The sequence below is a fragment of the Lycium ferocissimum genome, chromosome 11 (assembly GCF_029784015.1).
Source record: "Lycium ferocissimum isolate CSIRO_LF1 chromosome 11, AGI_CSIRO_Lferr_CH_V1, whole genome shotgun sequence".
Classification (NCBI taxonomy): domain Eukaryota; kingdom Viridiplantae; phylum Streptophyta; class Magnoliopsida; order Solanales; family Solanaceae; genus Lycium; species Lycium ferocissimum.
The window spans coordinates 31,881,493-31,905,687 of NC_081352.1; the positions used below are offsets into that span (position 1 = coordinate 31,881,493).

The 24,195-nt window shown below is 34.6% G+C and overlaps 2 protein-coding genes across 3 annotated transcripts; both read left to right on the top strand.

Moving 5' to 3' along the window:
- The first annotated feature begins 1,514 nt into the window (after positions 1-1,514).
- Positions 1,515-8,262, top strand: LOC132035866 (mitochondrial import receptor subunit TOM20-like). The gene is made up of 6 exons (XM_059426006.1): positions 1,515-1,820; positions 1,934-2,012; positions 2,441-2,610; positions 2,696-2,743; positions 6,872-6,958; positions 7,957-8,262. Exons 1-6 carry the CDS (start codon positions 1,731-1,733, stop codon positions 8,074-8,076), a joined length of 594 nt encoding a protein of 197 aa, XP_059281989.1. The 5' UTR covers positions 1,515-1,730; the 3' UTR covers positions 8,077-8,262.
- Positions 8,263-9,429: 1,167 nt separating this feature from the next.
- On the top strand, positions 9,430-12,961 carry LOC132035867 (uncharacterized). Of its 2 annotated transcripts, XM_059426007.1 has the most exons (8): positions 9,436-9,594; positions 9,669-9,712; positions 10,766-10,823; positions 11,001-11,124; positions 11,602-11,695; positions 12,021-12,105; positions 12,182-12,247; positions 12,534-12,961. In XM_059426007.1, exons 2-8 carry the CDS (start codon positions 9,669-9,671, stop codon positions 12,645-12,647), a joined length of 585 nt encoding a protein of 194 aa, XP_059281990.1. In that variant the 5' UTR covers positions 9,436-9,594; the 3' UTR covers positions 12,648-12,961. The 2 variants fall into 2 exon arrangements, with proteins under 2 accessions (XP_059281991.1, XP_059281990.1); XM_059426008.1 differs by lacking the exon at positions 11,001-11,124 and having other exon boundaries at positions 9,430-9,594.
- The last annotated feature ends 11,234 nt before the right edge of the window (positions 12,962-24,195 follow it).

The following is a 24,195-nucleotide window of genomic DNA, read 5'->3' on the forward strand; positions in this document are numbered from 1 at the left end:
AAACCAAGAATATTTACCAAAAATTAAAAAATAATAGTTCTTCATTTAAATAGAAAATCAAATGTAAAATGAGCTAAACCAAGAATATTTACCAAAAAATAGAAAATAGTAGTTCTTCGTTTAAATAGAAAATCAAATTTCTACTTTATTTCGTTTTAAACATGTAAAATTAATTTAATAATTTGAATTAGAATTGTCCAAATCAAAATTTGATAAAAAATAATAAGTATTGTTTAGGTCCAATCTACATACATTAACAATAGAATATTTTACACCTTTAAATTAGTCGAATTAAAATTCAAAGTATCAATTGATGCTTAAATATTGTTATTGTTTTAGCTCAAAGAGAGGAAAATAGTTTTCTTTTAAACAAGTCTTCTCTTTTAAAAAATATTAATAAATTTTTGCCAACTTTGTATTCGTAGCAAACACTAATATAATAAAGTTTTGGATACGGAGCACAAACTATAATGTTATATTAATCGTGTTTTGAACATAGTGTATATATATATATATGCATAAAAATAGTGCAAACTTATGTATGTTTATTAGCAATATAAAATATATATATTATCACTACTCAAACACAACTACATACACATAGATACACTATAATCCAAAGTGTCGCGCATGAGCATACGTTGTCTAGTGTGTGTGTGTGTATATATATATATATATATATATATATATATATATATATATATATATATATATATATATATATATATATATATATATATATATATATATATATAATCATTTACCTTGGCCAATATATTTTTAGTAGGTCAGGTCAATAAAATAGTTAAAATGGGCACTTGTTTATTTTTTATAATTTTAGATTTAAATAAAAATTAGCAAAATGTAATTAAAAATCACTTAAATAGGTTGATACTGTTTGACCAACTTCTAAAAACAGCTTATTTTCAAAAGCACTTTTGGCTAAAAGCAATTTGTGTTTGGCCAATTAATTTAAAAAGTACTTTTGAGCAGTAATAACAGTTTGACCAAGTTTTTAAAAAGTGCTTCTGTGTGTATTTTTCTCAAAAGTATTTTTTTGAAAAAAGTGCTTTTTAAAGAAAAGCTTTTTTTTTAGCTTCCGAAAAATCGCTTCTCGCTACTCCCTAAAAGCACTTATTTTTTCCCAAAAGCTTCGTCAAATACCTCATTTTTTTTAAAATAAGCACTTATTGAAAAAATAAGACTTTTAGAAAAATAAGTTAGGCTAAACAAAGCATGAGTGACTTTCAGAAGTGAAATCTAATAGTTGAGTGATTTTCTAGTTAGGAAATAAAGTTGAATAACTTTCTGAGTGAAGCGTTCGTAGCTGAGTGACCATACGACATATTAACTCAAACACTATAGGATAACTTTCTTCTTTCTTTCAAGTGTATAGTACATCTACACACATCCACATTATTATCATATAATCCATTTTCTTTTTCTTTTTCTTTTTTTATTCTGATTTAAGGAAAAATGACTGTACTTTTTTGTTAGATTTTCAGCAACAGGATAATATAAGTGCTCCTCCAGCTTCAATTTAATTATCTTTATTTTTTTTTAATATTTGATAATTCTGTAATTTCAGTATTATACATGGGTTTATTTAAAAGGAACATTTTCGTTCATTATATAAGAGTGACGCAGTAATCAAGAAACCGCCTTGTTAAGGGGCGTTGCACATTTACTATTGCAGGGGTTTGAATTTGGAGTGTCAGTAATCAGTGGAAATGCAAAGCGAATTCGATCGTCTCCTCTTCTTCGAACACGCTCGCAAGACTGCTGAAACCACCTATGCTAAGAATCCCCTTGATGCTGATGTCTCTACACCCTTCCCTTATCCCTTTTTTATTTTTATTTTTTCATCAGTATTAATCTGTCTATGCTTAATCTCAAGATGTAATGTGTTCGTCTCTGTTGTTTGTGTGTTCAGAACTTGACGAGATGGGGAGGTGCCTTAATGGAATTGTCACAGTTCCAGCCTGTTCCTGAATCCAAGAAGATGATTTCCGGTACTTCCCTAGTTATTTCATTCTTAATGCGGGGTCGCAGGTTCAAAACCCCGAGGCTTGCCTAGTGCGGTTTACCTTTCCTGTGTGGTTTGCAGGCTTTACTCTGTGCGTTGCAGGTTGCCTTGTCATTAAAAAAACAAAAAAAAAGTTGGTTCTTTTAACGATAGTTGCCTGCTAATAATTGATATGCTAAAGGGAATTGGGTGGGTAGTTTTTAGTTACAAGTAATGTTATTATTCGAGGTAATGAGTAATCTCAATCTGACACATGTAGCTGAAAATATGGATCATTACCTGCCATTTGATATGTGGTGGACAACTCATAGTAAAACACATTAGTTGGGGGGAGGTTTGAGGATCTTTTGCCAGGGATTGACGCAAGTGAAAAATAATGCTTGCCGTTTAGTAATTTTGGGGATTACTGTGCAGACGCTACTTTAAAATTGGAGGAAGCATTGGAGATTAATCCACAAAAGCATGATGCATTGTGGTGTTTGGGGAATGCACATACATCTATTGCATTTTTAATTCCTGATCACGATGAGGCTAAGACTTACTTTGACAAGGCAGTTCTGTGCTTCCAGCAGGCAGCTGATGCGGTAGATTCTTTTTAACTGAGATTTAAATCTTTGTTTGCTTACTATTGACAAGTGTCTTAGCTTTTTTGTCTTTCTTCGACGGCAGGATCCAAGCAATGACCTTTACTGCAAATCTTTGGAAGTTTCTGCTAAGGTAATTTGCGCATTTTAGCTAAGTTTGATATGTCTAATGTGCTGCCCTGTAGTGGTGTATTAAAGAATTCCACGTGAATGCAGAATTTGATGTGGTGTATTTTTTGTCTTATATGGCTTACATCCGTTGTTGAATGAGAAACTCTCCACTTACTGGTTTATCTTTGCTGTCCTCTGTCGAACTAGTTATCACGATCCTTCATAATGAAGAGTCCAAATAAGAGAAAAAACTTGTGCTTAGTGCTAGCAAATGAGCTGGTCGGATCGGATATGGGCTGCTTGAAAACGGGTTAGGCAAAAATGGATAAGTTTTCGACCTGCCCATTTACAGATAAAAAATGGGTTGAGTATCCATATTCTCAATGACTTCTTGAATGTTGTCATTTGTGGGAGGCTGGGAGTTATTGCACTTGGTCAAAAACAAAAATTTTATGAATCTATTTTTGTCCTTCTCGACCAAGTTTGAATTTTTTTTCTTTAGAAACGATGAAATTGACGAATATTAAGAGGCTCCAACTGTACATTGTAGAAAATTGCTTAGAACATTGATCCGCATCTGACCTCATCAGAGAAGCTCCAGAACCAGAAAATGGGGAATTATTTTTCTCCCTAAGAAACCCATGAAAATACCAAAATTAGATTCAACTTAAATAAATCTAGTGTTTTCATTCTTGACCAAATTAGGATCTCTTTTCTAAAAACTCACAAAAAATACAAAAATCAAGAGCTCAGATAGCACTTTGTAGAGAACTGAATTTATGAATCTATTTTTTTCATTTTCATTTTCTTTTGGTTTTGTATCTTCCAAATCATTCCTGCAAGAGATCTGGACCATTTTTTCTGATTCTTCGAGGAAAAGATTCATTCTCTTCATAAAAATAGGAGGTAGAACCAGTAAAGGTTTCTTTTTCGATTCATCCCTGGCCTCATTCGAGAATCGTTTTTTATCCAATCCGCTGGAATCAATAGAAAAGGAAAATCCCTTATGATATACCAGATGAAAAGTATTTTTGAAGCTTTTTAATTTCGTTAAAGTGGTGCTCTCCTTTAATTTGTGAGCTTATCGGGTTTTAGTGCATGTTTTCTTCTCAGTTTCAGCATCAGGTTAACCACATCCAATGTAATACAAAGAAAAAAACAGAATTATTAATTATGTGATTGATTGACGGCCAAGTTGGCCTTGTTATTATCAATGAAATCTTTTACTTGATAAAAGAACTCCTTCCTTGTTTTCCAGAAAACAGAAAAAGAATAGTCACGGTTACTACAACCACAGCAACTGATCAGCAGATTCCCGTTGCCTGTTATCCAGTTTTTCCCCATGGTTTATCCATTTTTACAGCGGGTCATATCAATCCATATTTGTTCCGTATTTAATAGATCGATAATCCAACCCGTTTTTAATGGATACTTGTATTTTTTATCCATTTTGCCAGCACGAGTACCACGCTTTATTTAAAGCAGTGTGCGTCATCCGGGGTGATAAAAAAGAACCATACCCTGTTGACAGTGTCCCTGTCCCTTAATCATCAGGCTACCCAAGCAGGACATAGTGCGACCCCTAAGAAATTGGGGGTTCTCGCTCATATCTTGGGGTCCATCTCATCTGAAAACTTTCCCTTTCCATTAGCATAGCCAAATTTGAATAGGATGAATCAGCCTCAGGAAAAGTAAGCCCCCTTTCCTTGATTGAATGTGGCTTTTCCTTGCCTCATAAAATTGATTGCCCAAAATAAATGAGTTATGACTTACGAGGAGCCAGTAACTGTGTCTTTTCTATACTAATAGGACTCTCTCGCTTAGCTTTGCAAGCCAACTTTTCGTAGTCTAGACTAGTGCATGAGTTAAGACGTTAGCTTTGACTCACACATTACATTTCATTAAGCAGAAGAGTAGAACAATAAAAGATTTATAGGAGTCACGAGGGAAATGCTATATGAGCTATTGCTGAAGAAATGGTTTTAAAATAGTGATTATTTTCAAATGTCAAGCAATTGAGGGTGCAAACATTGAGTAACTAGAATAGGATGTAGAATGAAGTTATATTGCTGCAATGAGAAGGTTACTGTGGGTTGAGTAAATGAATGTGGAATAACCGAACCCGCCAAATGTTTTTTTAATTAACTAACTGTATATTAATCACATGAATGAGAATTGCAAAACAGCTAACAACCACTGTTAGCTCAGTCTAACACAATAACCCCACACCTCTGCTACCAACAGCTACCAACAGTGCCTCAACATGACTGTCTAATTATAAGTATTTACATCAACCATGATTGAACTAAGCTTCTAATCCCTGATGGAGTTCAAACATTACATGTATAATGCCAAATGTTTTTATACGGGTTATATATGCAGTGTGAGAGATTACTGTAACCTACCCTTGGAATCTTCAGATATATTTAGATTTTCAATATTTTGTCATGGGACGGAGTGTTGGCTAGTCAAGAACTCTCATGTTCAGAAGATGAAAGCTGCGGAAATGAGAATGTTGCGATGGATGTGTGGGCACATTAGGAGAGATAGGATTAGGAATTAAGATATCCGGGACAAGGTGGGAGTGGCCTCGATGGAGGATAAGATGCGCGAAGCAAGGCTGAGATGGTTTGGGCATGTGAAGAGGAGAGACAACGATGCCCTAGTGTAGAGGTGTGAGAGGTGGCATGGACGGTTTGAGGCGAAGCGTACGTAGGCCGGAAGCATTGGGAGAGGTGATTTGACAAGACATGGCGTATAGCTTTACCTTACCGAGGGCATGACCTTAGATAGGAGGTTATAGAGGACTCATATTAGGGTAGAAGATAGTCCCGCTCCTAGTAGTCACGGTTTTTAGTCTTTAGTGTCTTGCCCTTTGATTTGTGCTAGTATATGTTGTTTCTTGCACTTAATTTATCTTATTTATCTATGGTAGCTTTTTCGCTTTCGTTATTTTCATTTTAATACTGCTTTGGTTTGCTTGTCCTTATCTGTCTTTGTTGCCATGCTTTCTCTCAAGCCGACAGTCTTTCAGAAACAACCTCCTACCTTCCAATGTAGGGGTTAGGTCTGCGTACACTTCACCCTCCTTAGACCCCACATTGTGGGATTTCACTGGGTATGTTGTTGTTGTTGTTGTTGTCATGGCTTATTGAGGTATGCCTCTTTGAAGTTCAAACACAATTGCTGTAGATATGACTAGAAACATGTAACTAATTTTGGAGATATTTCTGAGACTTGAGAGCCATTTTTGGTCAAGCGTTTAAGGAACCGTGAAATGCTCCAAAGGAGACTAGAGATAAATCTCAACATGATACCCTTTATGAGCTGAAAGCAAATTTTTATATAGGAGAAACATGGTCACAGAAACAAAAAATGGGGAAGATGAGAGAGGATGACTTGCACGTGTTCTTGTTGTGTCAAGCATGGTTACTCCTTTAGTAACTTTTGTGAACTTGATAGAGGCAGCAAGCTGAAAAAAGGAGGGGAGGAGGAGGAAGCTATGTGGAAGATATCAGTGTATCAATTATGACCTACCTGTGATAAAACTGAAGCAGAATCATGTTAAACTGCAGGCATACAAAAATTGGGTTATTAGGATGTCCATGGATGTTAATCTAACAAACTTATTTGATTGTGCCTCTGAGTTATCAAGAAGGAACAAATATGAAAAAAGAAGAGATTGTGCCTATTTTTGTTTTTACTAGCATGGTAATGCGGTATTTTTTGAGTCACTATTCATGGCATCACATGCTACATGCTAACAGTCTATACATCAACAGGTTAGTTTGGTGTGCATCTACCTTATACTATATATGTAATCATTATTTCTCCATCTGACACAACTTTTTAAGTCTTGTTATTATAAGTAGATTCATTTTATACTTTCTTTGGGTCAGATGGGGCAAAGAAATTAAAATTTGATCTTGCCTTGAATTGTTTTGTGTTTGTGACCTAAACTTAAATTGCATACTCTCTGTTGTATTTAATTGTCTGAGTGTCTAGGTGATTGGTGCTGATGACTGATAATTGATCTAGCTTATCCTTCTTTGAGAATTTGTGATAGCTTTACTTAAAAGGTCGATAGAGTAGCTATCTTAGGTTCACAATGTTTGGGTTATTTTTTTTATGTTTTCTGCATTATGTTTAGGCTCCGCAGTTGCACAAGGAGATCCACAGACATGGTCCGATGCAACAAGCTATGGGACCGGGACCTTCAATTTCAACGAGTACAAAGGTATCTTTTCGATTTGAGTGAACTAGTGCTACTACCATTCCAGTTTGGAATATTATATACACCTTGCCGCTGTATAGAAAGGTTCACGACTGATTCCCTCAGAGAATTTGGCCATGGGAGAATTCAAAAGAAAATGATACCCTTCCATGGACACTTCCATCTCTTTCCTCATTTTCACTCTATTTTGTGGGTTACCCTTCCTTTTGTTTTACTTTAAATTCTTGACAAAATTGTGTTTGGAATATCTTCGCTTTTCCCTTGCTTATGAAAGATAACCCTTTTTTGTTATTGTTTACTTTTTGAATTTTCTTTCTCTATCAGAGAAAGTAACATTAAGTGTAAACTCTGCCCAAAAAAGATCTATAGATTTGATTGTGTCAAAGGCTTAAACAAAACATAGCTAAGGACTTTCCAAAGTATATGCTAAAGGTTTCAAATGACCTCTTTACCTTTTGGTCTACTTTATACTGGAAACAAGTACTGAAAGGATTTTGCTATGTAATTCAAAACAAGAAGGGTTATTTTAAACTAGAGTGAGCTTCCATAAATAAGAGAAGATGTAATGGTAATTTACCTGCAATTTCTTTCTTAGTTGATATCGAGTTTAATGCTTCTTGATTTTCTTTTATTGTTGTTCAGCTGATAAAACATGGTCTTTTTGCTTTATGAATCCATTTTGTCTCTTTCATTCAGTTGATTTTTATTGAGAGGAGAGACTGAGTGGGAATCGTCTCTTCTATGACTGTCCTGCAGCAACTTGATGTAAAATATGCTTCTTTGTCAAGCTAGTTCTTGTGATCACATATAGTTCCTTTTTCAAGTAAATAACTTTTTCCTATCCCTGTTCAATGCTTCATTGTCAACTTGCTGGACCGGGGTCCTGACTTACTATCCTTTAAGAATAGGTTCTAATTGGGGTGTCAAATTTAGTTCTCTTCTGGCTTCTTGTTACTGTTATTGTTATTGTTGTTTAATCTTTATCCACTCTTGCATTCCAGAGTTCAAAGAAGAAGAAGAGCAGTGATCTCAAGTATGACATATTTGGCTGGATAATACTTGCTGTTGGCATCGTCGCGTGGGTGGGTTTTGCGAAATCCAATGTTCCGCCTCCCAGATAAAACCAGAATATACCTCTGCAGGGAAAAAGTACATGCTATAGGTCTCCCTGCATAAACACAGTGCTAGGTGTTCATGCTTGCCATTTAGTTGTTACTAATAATTAGGACTTTTACTGGTGTAATAGCTTAAGACAGACTTCTGTAATTAGTTTCTTCCAGACTTGCTGTAGGCTTTGTCCCAGCATTCGGTGTCATATTTCGGGTAAAAGCTATATACATTCAGTGTCTTTTCTCTTATTTTTCTTTTTAATTTCAGGTAAGATTAAACACGTCCTCCCAAGATAGGGGTAAGGTTGTGTACACTCTACCCTCCCCTGCATTCTGCCAAAAGTGGAGATAATTTAGATGTCATGTTGTTGTTGTTGTTCTTGTTATTAAACACGTATTGTTCTTTAATTTGCACAAAAGAAAGAAAATATAATTAAAGGTGTGGAAGATGTCCAACAATTGCAATGTCTATAAAAGGGAATTGTGTACAGTTGCTTCACAATCTGCAGTTGTTGCTACTGTCTTTTCCATTTCCTATTAGATGCTTTTGAGTTTCGACTGGGGCTACAGAAAAAACTAGTGTAGATGTATAATTATTCATGGTTAAGGGATGATTCAATTATTAAAGGAGTTGCAATTTGATGTAATGTTACGAGTTAAGCTCAACTCTAATCATCCTTTTTTAGCAAATGGTGTACTTTTACAGATCATTGATGTCTATCGTCTATTTTATACTCCCCCGTTTGAAAATAAATGTCTACTTAGTAGGTTTTAGCACATTCTTTGAGAAAATACTAACTCCAAGAAGACAATAGGTATTTTTACTAAATTTTTCTTAATTAAAGTTTGCATATTACTGTTAACTTGACATATTGGGTCTGGTCACTTAACACTTAATAAAAATAAATTAAAAAAATAAAGTTAATTTCTTGTTGATATGTAATCGCACATTTATTTTGAACCAAAATAAAAAAGGCTAAATGGACTCTTATTATGAACCGGAGAATAGTATTTAAAAATTTGCTTATGCTACTGATATTGAAAATGTCAAGACTGATCTAGTGATGGGGGGTGATGAGAGGTGACATTTCCCCCCTAAACTTGTCAAGGGAATAAATGTTTTCATCGAAAAATAAAATAAAAATAGTTAAAAGGAAGAAAAGGTAGTAGTGGAAAGAGACGAGGAATTCCTCTTTAATAATTTTACACTCAAGAGTGTGATGTATGAATAAGTGAAAATTTAGGAAGATTAGAGATTAAAAATAAACAATTTATTAGATTATTTTGTTGAAGTTAAATAGTGGTAGATGGAAATAATTGGAAGTAGCGTAGAATGGGCCCCGATGGCAATGGCTTGACAACAGAAGTAAGAATATGAAGCAAACGTCGTCGTGAAGCTGGGAATAGGTACACACATTCATTCATTCCCATTGCTCTCTACTCTCTGGACAATGGCAGCCTCAGGAATGCTATCGAAAGAGGAATTGCTTCATCTTTTTGATCGCTTCGCCTTCCTCACCTCCCACCCTGGTACTTCATTTGCAGCCGCCTTTTCTTTTGTCCGAATGTTTTACTACTTTCTCAAATGAAATGATGATGTACAGATGTCAAGAAAAGGATTGCTGATGCTGTCACTCACAAGCAGCAGGTGACGGTTTCCATAACTCTCTCTCTGTCTAGCTAATATCAATAAGCCTCCCCATACCCTACTTGTGAGACTGGCGCTAATTTGGAGCTCTTAATAATAATATCAAAGGGCCTTACCGTGATGAAACAATTCTGTGAATGCTCCCATCTACGCTCTTCTCATTCACTTTTCTTCTTCTACTTGCTCACTTCTGCTCCATCCTTAGAAAACAATGAGAATCCTCAACTATAGATTCCATCTTTCAGTCTTTTGAACTTTTTATTCCATTGTTTATTCTTGATTATACTAATGGTTGGGCTCTGACACTGCACTATGCATGTGGACGCCTTGAAATGCATCTTCCATGAATTATACTTGACAATTTCACTGTACTAGAGTCTAATGTTTATTTAAACATGGATTTTGTGGGAAATTCTTGTGCCATTTAGTTTGAACCTAATGAAGTAAACAAGTGCACCAACTATCACATAAGATATGCATAAAAATTTGTTTCCGCATCCATGAATTTAGTCAAACTCCTTTTGGAAAGCATCAAAATCTGTTTCTCCACTGGGAAAAGGCCATATATGGTTGTCAAAGATGGAAAAAAAGGCTGAAAATAGGTACATATTTCCGATTCGGCTAGGTGACTGGAAGTCTGGGACACCAATCCATTGTGTGCACATTAGCACATGAACAACCTGTGCACTCAAAGGCAGTCTTCCTCTTGATGTCCTCTACTAGAGAATCAAAAAGAGTACATTAAGGTGCAAACATTTATTTCCAATGGTACCTTCCCTTTGTGAAGGTGAAACCAAAATGAGAAAAGATCTAGGATACAGACTAATGAAGAATGTTGTTACAATAGTACGTCATGTGAACTCAAGATACCGTTCCATGTTGGACTTGCCAGGAGCTTTTGAATCCTATAGGATATGATTTGATTTTTGATGAAAATCACTGTTGTCATCATCCCTTGACTTGTTTAATGTCAATATCTTCCATATTCTACAATAATTTGTTTTCTCCATTTGTGGTTGTACTTAGAAACCAAAAGAACATCATTATATGCAGGAAGCTGTTGCTGTTACCACTGCCATCCAAGAGGAGATATTTTTCGAGATGGGAATTGGTGAGCTTTAAACTATTCACACTTTACTTCCAGAGTTTAACACGGACAATTTTGATTGTTGAAGAGCAAATGCTTCTTTTGCTGCTGTTTAGTCCATACTAATGTTGGAACAACTGTGAAAAGAATCAGCATTTTGACTCTAATCTAATTGAACCATTTTGCTGGGTCATTATATAGTGGTGCTTTCGTTTCAAAAGAGAGGAGCCAATAACCAGTTTTGCAGATGGAACTAGGGCTGAGTTGCAAATTTGTTATAACCTGATTTCCAAAACTAGTTCACGTAGACTTGTTGTCGCTGATGGTACTATTTCTGTTGTTTCATAAAATTTTATATGTTTGCTTGGAATAACAACCCATATTGCCCATTATCCAGAAGATGATAATCCTTTTATTTTCATTGTTTCTTAGTTTGATTTGATTAAAGGATAGAAGATTGCGTAGACTTGTTGTCGCTGATGGTACTATTTCTGTTGTTTCATAAAATTTTATATGTTTGCTTGGAATAACAACCCATATTGCCCATTATCCAGAAGATGATAATCCTTTTATTTTCATGGTTTCTTAGTTTGATTTGATTAAAGGATAGAAGATTGCGTACCTTCTCACCTTTCCTTCTTTTCGTCGGTTCAAAAACTAAAACTAATGTTTCTATTGGTGCAATGTAGTGTCATCTAATATGTGGGGAAAATGCATACCTCCAATTATTGTTCTTGCTTCATATAGTTATTTCATTGTTTTACTAAAACCAGTGTGGGAGTTCTTTATTTCTCTGTTGCAGATCCAAAGTTTGGTCTTGCTTGCTTGGGAAAAATAAACATGACCTATGAGAGTGATCGAGACCTGATGATTCGTTTTTATGAATTTGTTGCAAAGTAAGATCAGCATATTCCGTCTTTAAGGTTGTCGCAATGCATGTGGTCATTTCTATATATGCTTTTATTCTGCTGTTATTCTGCTTATTGTTAAGATGAACTTCTATATTGTGTTTATTTTCACCTTTGGACCTTTTGAAGAACGTTTCTTGGCACAGTGCTCAATAGGATATTACGAAGTGTATTTCTCTTATTTTTATTCAATTAAAGGAACTTTACCATTAAGGCTATCCTTGCCAACAACTCCAATAAAGATTTACTGAATATTGAGTTCTGTGAAGAAACTGACTAGGATTATTTTTCTTCTGTTTTACTGGCCATGAAGAGAAGAAATGGCCTGTGAAGAGGCCGAGCTTGGTCCAGACAGATTTGCTGAAAGATTAACGATGCAACAGAATTTACAAGAGCAGGCAAGAGATCTCTTCTCTTAAGGCTTAATTTATGTTTATAGATGTGATAATAATAGTGGAAATAACCATTTGACAGCAACTGGAGATGCTGAAGTACATGCGCAGCTTTCACATGGATGATCAGTCTGCAATACTTGAGAAGGTATTGTTGAAAAACTACAAACTATGATGATCTCCTCACAAATGAAGATGCTAATTTCATAAAATAAAACATTTAAAAACATGAAATCTCTGTTTGATCAAAGATTAGATAACATATGGGAAGTTAAAAGAGTACCTGAAGTACCTGAACGTGAGCTTTTGGTATCAGAGTTTACAACTTGATAAAAGTGATGCAACTTACAAAACTAAATTTTCATATCAATTAGCTATTTATTTTGCACGTCGTCCAATATTGTTCTTCTAAATTTGACCTGCATGTTTGACAGATTCACCAGCAGTTGGAGAAGGCCAACTTTGATACTGAAGCTTCTGTGCTGACAGTGGAGCAGATGCAGGATGTTGTTCGACGGAGAGTATCACCTTTGTTCCAGCCTAGATAATTGGAGGGAGCTCTCTAGGAGTTTATAGTTTTTTATAGTTGCATTCGCATGCCATTAGAGAAAAGATAGATGTTGAACCCCCCCCCCCCCCCCCCCCCCCCGCCCCAACCCCCACACACACACACACCTTCCAACCAAACTTAGAGGGGATGTTGTCCTATTTTATAATTAAGAAAATTCTGCTTAATCCACAGTGTTTATTGCACTTTTTGTACTTTTTTCCTTTTCTTATTTCTGGCTTTATTCATGTATGCTAGACATCTCATAAGTTTGCTCTGAGAAGTATTAAAAGTTCACTCAACTCTTTTAAGAAATTTTACTTGCATTACCTCTTAAAATTCCTCTGTTCCTTTATTTGTGAGAGGAAAGAACAGGTATAAAGATGTTGCAGGACTAAAAGCTGGAGAAAAGTTTAGAGTCACTTTTATTTTACCACAGTCAATTTGTTCGAAAGCATCATGGCCGGACATCGAAGAAGATAAGTTGGACCACATGTGGCAAGCTGTTACTGTAAGGATCTAAAGCATTACTTTCTTGGTTGAATTTCTCTTTTCTGGAATCATGATGTTTGATTCATTTCTTTGGATTTCTCTGCAGCATAATCTTGTACTCCATTTTCCCTACTGTTGTGTCTTCTGCGTTTTTTGTTTTTTCCACAACTGAATCCTTTGTTTTACTTGCCTCCTTTCTGTGTTTGTGTTATGTTCAATTCATGCTTGCATAGTGAGAAAATGATTATGTTATTGTAGAATATTAAGAAATTTACAACCTAAATCTGGCTTAGTGATGGAAATTATTTCTCATTTGTGTGTTAGCCATGATCACCATCAAACCCAAAATACTTGGGTACTTTCTTCAACATCTACTTAGCATCCAGTGTAGCATTTTGTTAACTCTCCTAAAAGAAGACTAAAGTGTATTTTAATCATCACAACTGGTATTCCTTTCTATTATACAGCTGTGGAATTGAAATGTAGCAGTATGCCCATAAAAAAGTTACATACCTTTATTTTTCAAACTCAAGATTGAAAGAAAACTAAACCACAAACAACCATGTTGTTAATTTCTTATCTACTCTCGGAAAGGCATAATAGTGCAGAGATTGACGGCCTAAATCTCCGAGTTTTGATAATTTGACAGCACCTACTACCATGATAAAATGTATAAGATGTGGATTCGTTATCACATTTCAGTTTCAGTCTAATAAGGTGTCCTGTAACTAACTATTACGTATGATCCCTTGTTAACTGACTCATCTAACTCACTCCAGCTAAACTCCTATCTCCTTTTTAGCTCAATTATAGCTCCCCTTAGCTCATTAACTGCATTTAGTTAAACTTAGAGCCAAAAAGAAGAAGACAATTAAGGCATTTAGAAAAGCATTTAGATATGTAGAACTTAAGGAATATGGTTGAACGCGAGCCATGCATCCCATGCTTATCACATCCTTTTCTCATTTCCCCCGTATAACAGAAAGCTATCCAGAAAACGAGTCAGCTTGCAAGTGCGCAGTTTAGTCAGCCTTCGTCAGCACCATCTTCAAGTGAATAACACAAGTTGAATCATTTAACAGCTTAGTAATCTTTCTACCACTATGATATAATGAGTATTTTAAAATGGATTTAGTGATATCGTTATTGTTGAATTGAATGAAACATGAATTACTGAACTTAATCTTATTCTGATTTTGGTCTTCTATAGGGTATTAAGTATCAAATAGTATATACATTAGAACGTATCAGCTGTCCAGATATTGTGCTTCGGTATACTTTACAAAAAAAAAAAAAAAAAAAAACTTCGATGCATGTATCAGTCTTCTAGATGTTCTTTTGTATGCCTCGTCTAAATGAAATTTATCTTTTACTGACATCTTCACCCCTTTATTTTCTGTAGTGGAAAAACAGGAGCATTTAGCTCTAACAATGTTCTCGGACTTGTTCCAGTGGTAACCTCTGTTTTGAAGGATAAAACACAAAAATTGTAAGTTCTTGAGGATTCCCTGAATCTCTCCGCTTCTTTGTAGGTGTCTAGTTAGTTTCAAATATTGGAGGTGTTTTAATCCTCCAAGAGATGTTTTTGCCATTTCCGTTACACTATAAATTACTTTCTAGTAACTCGAGGTTGGTGCCTTGGTACCGTAAAGCCATTTGGAATTTACAAGTAATAAAATATGCATACAGTCAGTTATTAGATAGCTAGAGTGGCGAAATTGTTGATGAATAGACAAAATTCACTATGCACTATGCACTATGCAGTAGCCATAATGGAAAGAAATGCTTGAGTTGCGCGTTTAACTCGAGCACATAAACTTGTGGGGAAATTATAGTTGGATAGCTTTGGAAATGAAAGGTTTTATTTGGAATTGAATCACAACTTCCATTTGTTTTTGTGCTCATAAAGTGGGACCGAATTAAGTGTTTGCCTAGAATGTGCACGTGTTTCTGCACATCACTTTGATGGCTGAAATATGTTAAGGCTTCCACAACCAATTTGATGTAGTACATCTTTTTCCTAATTGTTGATGTATACGGTATAACCTATGAATGTCCAGTAAGCAGGAATGTAATCCTGAAAACTCTGCCTTGTTGCATATTTTAGTTTTTAAAGTTTTTCTTAGATGCTATTACAAACTCAGGATAAGGGAATAAAACACTTCTTTGTATAATATTAGGTATTAACATTGTTGGCAACATGCAACCAACTGGCGAGCAAACATTTCAATCGTGAGTTAAATGATTCAGATTGTTTACCCCCAAATAGTGGATAACAATTAAATTTGTAAGTGGTGGATAGGATATGTGGTTAGATTTAATTATAATATAGAGCAGTAACGAATGAGTAATGATATGTATTAGCAAATAATAGCAATGGCTTTCAAAAAAAAAAAAAAAAAAAAAAAAAATAGAGAAGAAAAGTTGACAATTGTTGCGAATTGGTCCGGTCCGGAAGAAGTTTCTGTTAATCGAGCCAAAATACTTGAGGAAATATTTATGCCACTTTTCTGATTACAATATGTTGAAATGTAAAAGCTAACCTAAAAAAGGAAGGGATAACCCTCTATTTATAGGTAATAGTAAATGGGCCCTAGTACAATGTAGGAAAAGTCTTTTTAGAAAAACCCTAAAATGGATGCGTCCCTCGGGGTTGGCGCAAGTGGTAATTCGCTTCAGCGGTGCCTTTCCGCTCATAACCGAATCCCAACCTAAATGGAATGTGCTCTCGATTAGGCTTGGATTCTCCGAGGGTAAAACCTTCAGCGAGGAGTTGAACCGTGGTGCACTTCGGGAAGCTCGGTGGTCGTGCAACTTTAAATCTTACTCGGCGATTCTATCTTTTACTCGGCTCGTAAGAGACCAGGTTTTTTCTTAATAAAAAAAAAAAAATTTTCCTAAATTTACCTGTTGGCTTCATGGTAAAAAGAGCCTTTTGGCTGCTTAATCCGTGTCATTGCTTAGTCACAAGTGTGTGTTTTACAAGTTGGTGTCTTGTTTGTGTGATGTTCTAAAGATTTGCTTGGATTTTGTTTTCTAGAACTCTTTTTTTTTTCTTTTTTCTGTCACCGATTATCTATAAACAATATATGGAATGTTCTCTTTAGGTTTGGATTCTAATGTGAGTCTACATTGTTTACCTTATATTGTAGTAGTTAGTGATTTTCATGAATATATTGATGAAGTTTATGCTGTCAAGTAGGTGGTCTGTGATGATATACTAAACTTTAAATCTTAAAGTTTTCAGTTGTATTTAAACATTACTAATTTGTATATACTCCATTTTTTGCATTTTATGTAGTGTTCTTAATTGACTTTCTTTTTAAAATAGTTGCTGTTGGAATAGAACAGATAAAGAACATTTACAAAAATGAAATTTTCATCGGAAGAATTTATGTTGGCTTCATGAAAAAAAAAAAATCTATTGGCTAGCTTAATCCGTGTCATTGCTTAGTCCCAAGTGTGTGTTTTACAAGTTGGTGTCTTGTTTGTGTGATGTTCTAAAGATTTGCTTGGATTTTGTTTTCTAGAACTCTTTTTTTTTTCTTTTTTCTGTCACTGAAAGGAATAAATGGGGCTATAAACAATAATTACATGTACTTTCTCTTTTAATTCACGACATGTTTGATCTAATGTGAGAAATTCTACATTGTTTACCTTATATTGTAGTAGTTAGTGATTTTCATGAATATATTGATGAAGTTTATGCTGTCAAGTAGAGTAGTCTGTGATGATATACTAAGAGTTCGTAAACTTTCACTTATGTTAAAGTTTTCAGTTGTATTTAAACATTACTAATTTGTATATACTCCATTTTTTGCATTTTATGTAGTGTTCTTAATTGACTTTCTTTTTAAAATAGTTGCTGTTGGAATAGAGAAAGTTCACAATGTGATTGTGCTTACATGGAAGGAAAGCTAGAAGAAATTTGTGTTATGTGCAAAAATGAAATAGTTTATCGGAAGAAATGATATTAGAGATTCAGTTGGGTGATCTGTTAAGGCAATTCCATCATTAAATCTATCAATAGAGTTGAGAATAATAGCTCAAAATTTATTTCGCTTCAAACAAGTGGAAGCAGCTCACAAGATAGGAGAAAGACACAATGATTAAATTACATTGTATTTTACAAGATAATCACATTTTTTTCATAGAATATATTATTTTGTTGTAAATTCATTACATTTGTGACAGAACATAGTCTTTGTCCTAGAATTGCCTTTTGATCAATAATATAATTCATTCTTTAATTACGAATTAAATTTGCATTTTATCACAATGGTTATTGTCACTAATCACAACAATTTGCAGTGACAATTTTGTTGTGTCAGTAAATACAATATTTTTTGTGACATGATAGGCTTCAACTATAAAATTATAAGCCATTTTTGTAAAAGCAAAGTTGTCTCAAAGATTGTTTTTAGTGACGAAATTACTTTTGTTCAACTACGAAATATATCGTATAACTTTAGAGATAATTGACGTCATCACTAATTAAACTAAAAAATTAGTGACAAGGTAGCTATTTTATCGGTATTAATAACCTTTTTAGTGACGAAAACACACTATCAACTACATTTTTTATACTATCAACTACATTTTTTTATACTTTTCTTGACGAATGAGTTCATCATAAATTATTATGCATTTGCTGACAAAAAAAAATCGTAATTAATGCAACTTTATTTAGCGACAAAACACTAAATTGTCTTTGTATATATTTAGTGACCTGTGTTCAAGGATGATTGATGAATTTTTTCCAGTCACTAAAGGTTTTTGATAAAGCATGAGTTTGAAGTAATTTGTCACTAATAATCGAATTTGTTGTAGTGTGATCGATGTTGAACCATCCCAAGCTTTATCAAAAAAAAAAAAAAAAAAAAAAAAAAAAGCAAAAAGAAAAAAAGTCAAGACTTAGTGGCTAGTTGCTTTGCTGGTGTGGAGTAATCGGGGAAATTTCTGCTGATAAGTTCAGTTTGTTTACATAAAAATAGCTTGACAGAGTATTTGAATAAAGTATTAATTTCGTTTGCATTTGAAAGTCTATCTGAACAATGAAGTGGTGTGAGTAGACATTCCAATGATTTAATTATGAAATTGTAGTTTTGATTTTCTTTTTCACCCAAGCCGAGAGTCTACCATAATCAACCTCTCTATCTCTACGAGGTAGGGAAAAGATATGCGTGCACTTGAATCATTCTAGACACCAATTGTGGCCTATGAGATTACACTGGGTCACCAATTTGAAAGATAAACTTATAATATTATAAAGAAAAGTAGGGTACGGAGTAATTTTTTTTTTTAAGGCAAAATAATGAGAAGAAAAGATAGAGGGCCACAAAAATCGATGGTTACATAAAATGATATTTTTCATTGTTACATAAATAATAAATTTAACGATACGATACAATAAAATTTGAGTGATGATTAAAGTTAAACTAACAATATAATGCAGTAGATAACAACATCCAAACAAGCTGTTAAAGTAACCAGATTTTGATAATTTAATCAGAGAGGAACCCTTTGGTTTCTCAACCAATTAGGCAAAGGTTAATTGCACCAAACGACGCCGTTACACATAGCAATACGACATTCAAAAACCAATTTCTAGTAATCAGACACAAATTTGTAGCCTTGAGTCCGAATCAATTCCTAAATTTGTTTTCGATTCCATCATTCGCCATTAATTAATTATGCCAGTAATTCTTTTCAAAAAAAAAAAAAAAAAAAAAAAAAACCACACCTGTAAGTAATTGATTAATTACTTCTTGTTGTAAATATTAATTATTTATGTATGTCCATTAGTTATAAATTACTTGGGGAGCAAGATAGTGTTTAAATTGATACTAAGTTGGTTACTTGGTCACCAAGATAGTTAGTCGGTCATCATGCATCTAGATGTGATAGTTTTCTTTAAACACCCTGAAGGAAAAATAGATCATCTGATTGGTCGTGGATATGTAATAATTTAGATATTTTCATCCATGTTGTTTATATTATCTAATACATATATGTTTTCATAGTTATGTAAATAAAGTTTATGTAATGCTTTGTTTAGTAATAATATATTTACTACATTGTTCACTTTGTCTATATTATTATTTTACAAAATATATGGAAATTCCTCAAATTTTGTTTGGGTTAATGATCAATCATGAAGATATTTGCGTGATTGATAGTGCAACAAAGCATGCCATATTCAAAGATGAGAAATACTTTTCTCACTTGCTTAGGAAAAAGGGAAATGTTAGTACAATTCTGGTAATTCGAAATTGATGGAAGGCTCCGAAAGAGCTACTATATTTCTGCCTAAGGGAACGAAACTTGTTATAAAAGATGCATAGTTCTCTTCTAAATTCCCAAGAAACTGTCACACCCCGAACCCGGGCCTGGATGTAACACGACACTCGGTGCCTGACTGCATGTGACCGAGCGAAAGACATGACTTGCTGAATCAACATGGGACATTTACTGATGCGGAATATAAGTTAAAACAGAAATAGTCTGTATAAATTATGTGACATCGTAATAATACTGAAAATACTGTTTTAAAATATAAGTGCGGAGATAGTCTGAAAACATGCTAGTGTAGGCCACAAGGTTGATCATAACTGAAAACCCAACATGACATACTGACTAGTCTATGAAACTCTGACATGAGTCTGAAATACTGAACTGTTGCTGGGATAAGGCCCCCAACATACCTGACTATCTAACATGACATGACTGCTGGAAGTAAAGACAACACCCCAAAGTAAGTGCGGCTCCTACCAACTAGCTGATATAATGATGTCCTAACGAGCAGATCCGTGGTCCTGTAAATCAATGTATGCATCGTGAAATACAGGCTCCGAGCAAAAAAGACGTAAGTACATTTGAATTGTACTTGTATGTAAAACTAACTGAAAGAATGAATAGTTGTGGAGTGCTCGGGGAATGGGCAACCTAAATCAATTACATGGATACACGAAGTAATGCAAAACTGAAACTGAAACTGTAAGTTGTAACTGAAACTGTAACTGTAAGCTGGAACATAAGGATAACTGAACAGAACGTACGAATCATAATCATAAGTAACCCCCTACTGAACATGGGGAAATAATTTGTTTATAAGAGTTCATAACTGTGACCTCGGGTCCATATAATTATATATAAATAATTATATAACAGTGGCCTAGGGCCTATATATTTGTATATAGCGGTGGCCTTTGAGCCCATATATAAGTGCACAATTCCTTGGTCTCGGGCCCAAGCATACATAAGCATATTGTGACCTCGGGCCCAAATACATGTGATCATCACTCTGTAATTCTTAACATGAACTTGAGAATCATACTGTAGTTCTAACATGGATACTGTGCATTTTATTACTATCCTGAGACATAGAATCATACTGTAGTTCTAACATGGATTTGAGAGTCATACTGAGATACTGAAAATCATACTGAGGTTATGATATGGAATACTGACTACCTCTATACTGAATTGAGACATGGGTTCATGAACTATTCACGGGATTTAAAGTATTACTTTTACATAAGAAATTTGTGGTCTGTGACTGAGACTCATGGGATGTCAAACATGAATTTATGCTGATTACATACTGAGTTCACAATATTCATAATGATAATCATGAACAACTACGAAACTATATTCTCAAAGGATAAAAGGTCTGAACTTTTCATAAACTAGGACATAATCTTTATTTCTGATGTAATTCGTAGAAATCATGAAGAAGGAGGTGTGGGGAAGATCAATAACATTCCCACACATAGAGAGTTAGCCTTACATACCTCAATTTTGGCCTTTAAGCGTACTACAACTTTCTTCACCCCTTTCGACTTTAATCAATAAGTCTGGAAAACAACAAATTCTTCTACTCCGCACTCGTATCATGAACTTGCTCTTCTTCATTACCTTAAATCTCGTTAAAACATTCCAAACGTAAGCTTTGCGCCTCAAAGAATCACTCCACATCAACTTCCACAATTAATATCAACTTTGAAGATTTCCAATCAATTAATAGACTATAAGTTTTTATTCGATTTTACCGGAAAACACCAATTGAATTTGAGTTGTAAAATATTAGGGTTTTCTCTATCTTTGGGAAGGTATTTAGAAACTATGTAATCTATTAGAATTCAAAGGTTCTTTATTGAAAGATTTACCTTTATGATCGGAAGTTTCTTAATTTTTTCTTGATTGCAAGAATGTTTTTCTTGTGGTTCTTGAAGGATTAGAGCGCCTAGGTTATTTAGGGATGGAGGTAGAGAGTATAAATATTCTCTTAGGGTTTATAATAGTGTTAGATACATTTTTACATCATAAACAATAAAATAAAGAGAGAAGTAGAAAAGACTAAAAAACTCACTTGAAAACTATGACCAACGTCCAAAAAAGGTATAAGTCTTAGAGTAGCTTAGACTTCGATTAGCTTTAGAGTTTATTACTCGCTATGAAGCCTCGAAAACGTTTATGTTGATGATTAGCTTTAGAGTTTGTTAATGTTTATGTTGAACTCTCGAACCCGAAGAGCTCCAAAAGGCGATTGAATATTTGAAGAAAGATCTCGGAAAAACAAAACTATCTTGGTTTGTAAATTGAAAATTTAGCAGATGGGATATTTGTCCCTCAATCTACTTCTACTGAAAAAGTTTTAAAATGATTTTATATGGAAAGTGTGCATCCGTTAAGTACTCCAATGGTTGTTCGCTCACTTGAAACGAGTAAAGATCCGTTCGACCTCAAGAAGAAAATGGAGAGCTTCTTGGTCTTGAAGTACCATATCTTAGTGCAGTTGGTGCACTTGTGTATCTTGCTAATGCTACAAGACCGACATAGCGTTCTCATTTAATTTGTTAGCAAGATATAGCTCTTCTTCACACTAAAAACATTGAAACATAATTAAGCATATCTTACGATATATAAAGGGAACTATCGATACGGGTCGTTTTTATGCTAAGAATGGTAGTCTAGATCTTGTTGGTTATGCGATTACGGGTTATTTATCGATCCACATAAAGCTCAATCTCAAACGGGCTATCCGTTTTACGTCGAAATCTTGCTATATCACGACGATCTATAAAGCAATCCATTGTTGCTACTTCTTCAAATCATGCTGAGATAGTAGCTATTCATGAAGCAAGTCGAGAATTTGTATGGTTGAGATCAGTGATACATTTCATCAGAGAAAGATGTGGCCTGAAATGTGATACAATAATACCCACAGTATTATGCGAAAACAATGCTAAATGCATAGGTCAATTGAAAGAAGGCTTCATAAAAAGAGATAGAATGAAGCACATTTCACCAAAATTATTCTTCACACATGATCTCCAGAAGAATGGTGATATTAATGTGCAACAAATCCGTTCAAGTGACAATCCTGCAAATTTGTTCACCAAATCTTTGCCAACTTCAACTCTTGAGAAGATGGTATTCAAGATTGGAATGTGAAGACTTCAACATCTGAATTTTGGTCTTAAGTTAAAAGTTAAATAATATATCAGCCTCTCTCTATATACTTGTATTTGGTGTATTTACTTTATAGTCTTTATTTTATAACACTGCTCCATTTTGTATATATTTTATCATGTACCATCTAGAAACTCAGCCACTTCGAAATAGAGAATCATATGACTTAATTCTTCTATTTATTTTTTATTTTCAGTGATATTTTCTTATCTAGCAAAGATAGGATAGCGTCTCCTTGCACCCTACCACACCTATGGGATTGCTTATTCGTAAATCGATAGGGTTGAATTTGTACACATCTCTCCAGAAGCTGTAGTCCTGGTGGCACGGTTGGATGAGAGTGAGGTGATGGTTTGCCTCATCTCTTCTATTTCTGCCCTCATTGCGTGATTTTGTCTTTGTCATGATCTGCATCGCCTATTCGGGGGTTTCATCGGTAGGGATTTGATCCCCAGTAGATTCTTTGGGTCTAACTGACTCCTGAAGCTACATCGTCCACATTCAAGATTGCCGGATCAACTGTTGCAGGATCATGAAGTGGAAGGCCATCTGGGTCGATTTGTTCGTTGTTAGCATTGTTTAACGTAGTTGGGTTGTTGTTAACTCATGACATGCTGACGAGCGTAACAAAATCTTAAAGTATTAATTTAAAAGACAGGGTCACTTGCGATACCACTCTTTGTCCAGACCCAACGGTGGCGGCCAAACAGTTTAGCCATAAATCGGTATAGTTGAATTTGTACACGTGGATCAAAAGTGACCAAAATAGTAATGTAATATGCAGTTGAAATCAATATAAACTAAATAAGACTGAAAGTAAGGAATTGAGATAGACTTAGCCTTGGAGAAGCTTTGAGCTAGGGTCTCTGACCAAGCTATTGATTATAATATCGATAATTTGAATGTAGACAAGAAATCATAAAACAACGCGAGTGTCAAGTGTGTATTGTATATCTCTCCTTTTGGATGCTTTACAATGAAATGGTAGGCCCTATTTATACTTGGACTCGGGGGTACACATTCTATGACCTATGCCCCTATTAATAATACAAATTAATGTCGTAGTAATGATGAACAATAAAGATGACAATAATGCCTATTAATATCCCGTGGGAGGTGCAAAGTCTTCTGGTAACGGTCGACTGTTGGCCTCTTCAATCGGTGCTCTATCAGATTCACAATCCCCCAAGGACACAAATCTTAACGAGCCTCCGGAGACATTTGATCCCCCCGGAGGCACTTGAGTGCTGACTTGGATCAGCCTTATCCCCGTTGACACGTGTCGCCATGTAATTCGTCCAATTGTGTTATACGAATTTTCCCCAATAGAGGGATTTCATATGTTATTGTTGTTTTCATGTGTAAAATTTTCTTTTAGTAATAATTCTTAAAACTAACTTGTAAAATATAATAAACGTTGGAGGCCGTAATTTTACAAAATAAAATAAAGTATATAAGTCAATTAAGAAAAGGATTTGGTGCGACGAGCACACAATATCGATAAGAGGATAAGCGATAAGGTTTTAAATAACAGTCCGTCTCCTCCCCAATACACTCTTGTATCTGTATTCATTCATTTGGTT

Excerpts from the sequence above, each read along its gene's own strand:
- LOC132035866 (XM_059426006.1), top strand. The coding sequence starts at position 1,731 with ATGCAAAGCGAATTCGATCGTCTCCTCTTCTTCGAACACGCTCGCAAG. Across the intron at positions 1,821-1,933 it reads AGAATCCCCTTGATGCTGAT|AACTTGACGAGATGGGGAGG; the intron begins GTCTCTACACCC and ends TTGTGTGTTCAG. Across the intron at positions 6,959-7,956 it reads CAATTTCAACGAGTACAAAG|AGTTCAAAGAAGAAGAAGAG; the intron begins GTATCTTTTCGA and ends CTTGCATTCCAG.
- LOC132035867 (XM_059426007.1), top strand. The coding sequence starts at position 9,669 with ATGTCAAGAAAAGGATTGCTGATGCTGTCACTCACAAGCAGCAG. Across the intron at positions 9,713-10,765 it reads CTGTCACTCACAAGCAGCAG|GAAGCTGTTGCTGTTACCAC; the intron begins GTGACGGTTTCC and ends CATTATATGCAG. Across the intron at positions 10,824-11,000 it reads ATTTTTCGAGATGGGAATTG|TGGTGCTTTCGTTTCAAAAG; the intron begins GTGAGCTTTAAA and ends GTCATTATATAG.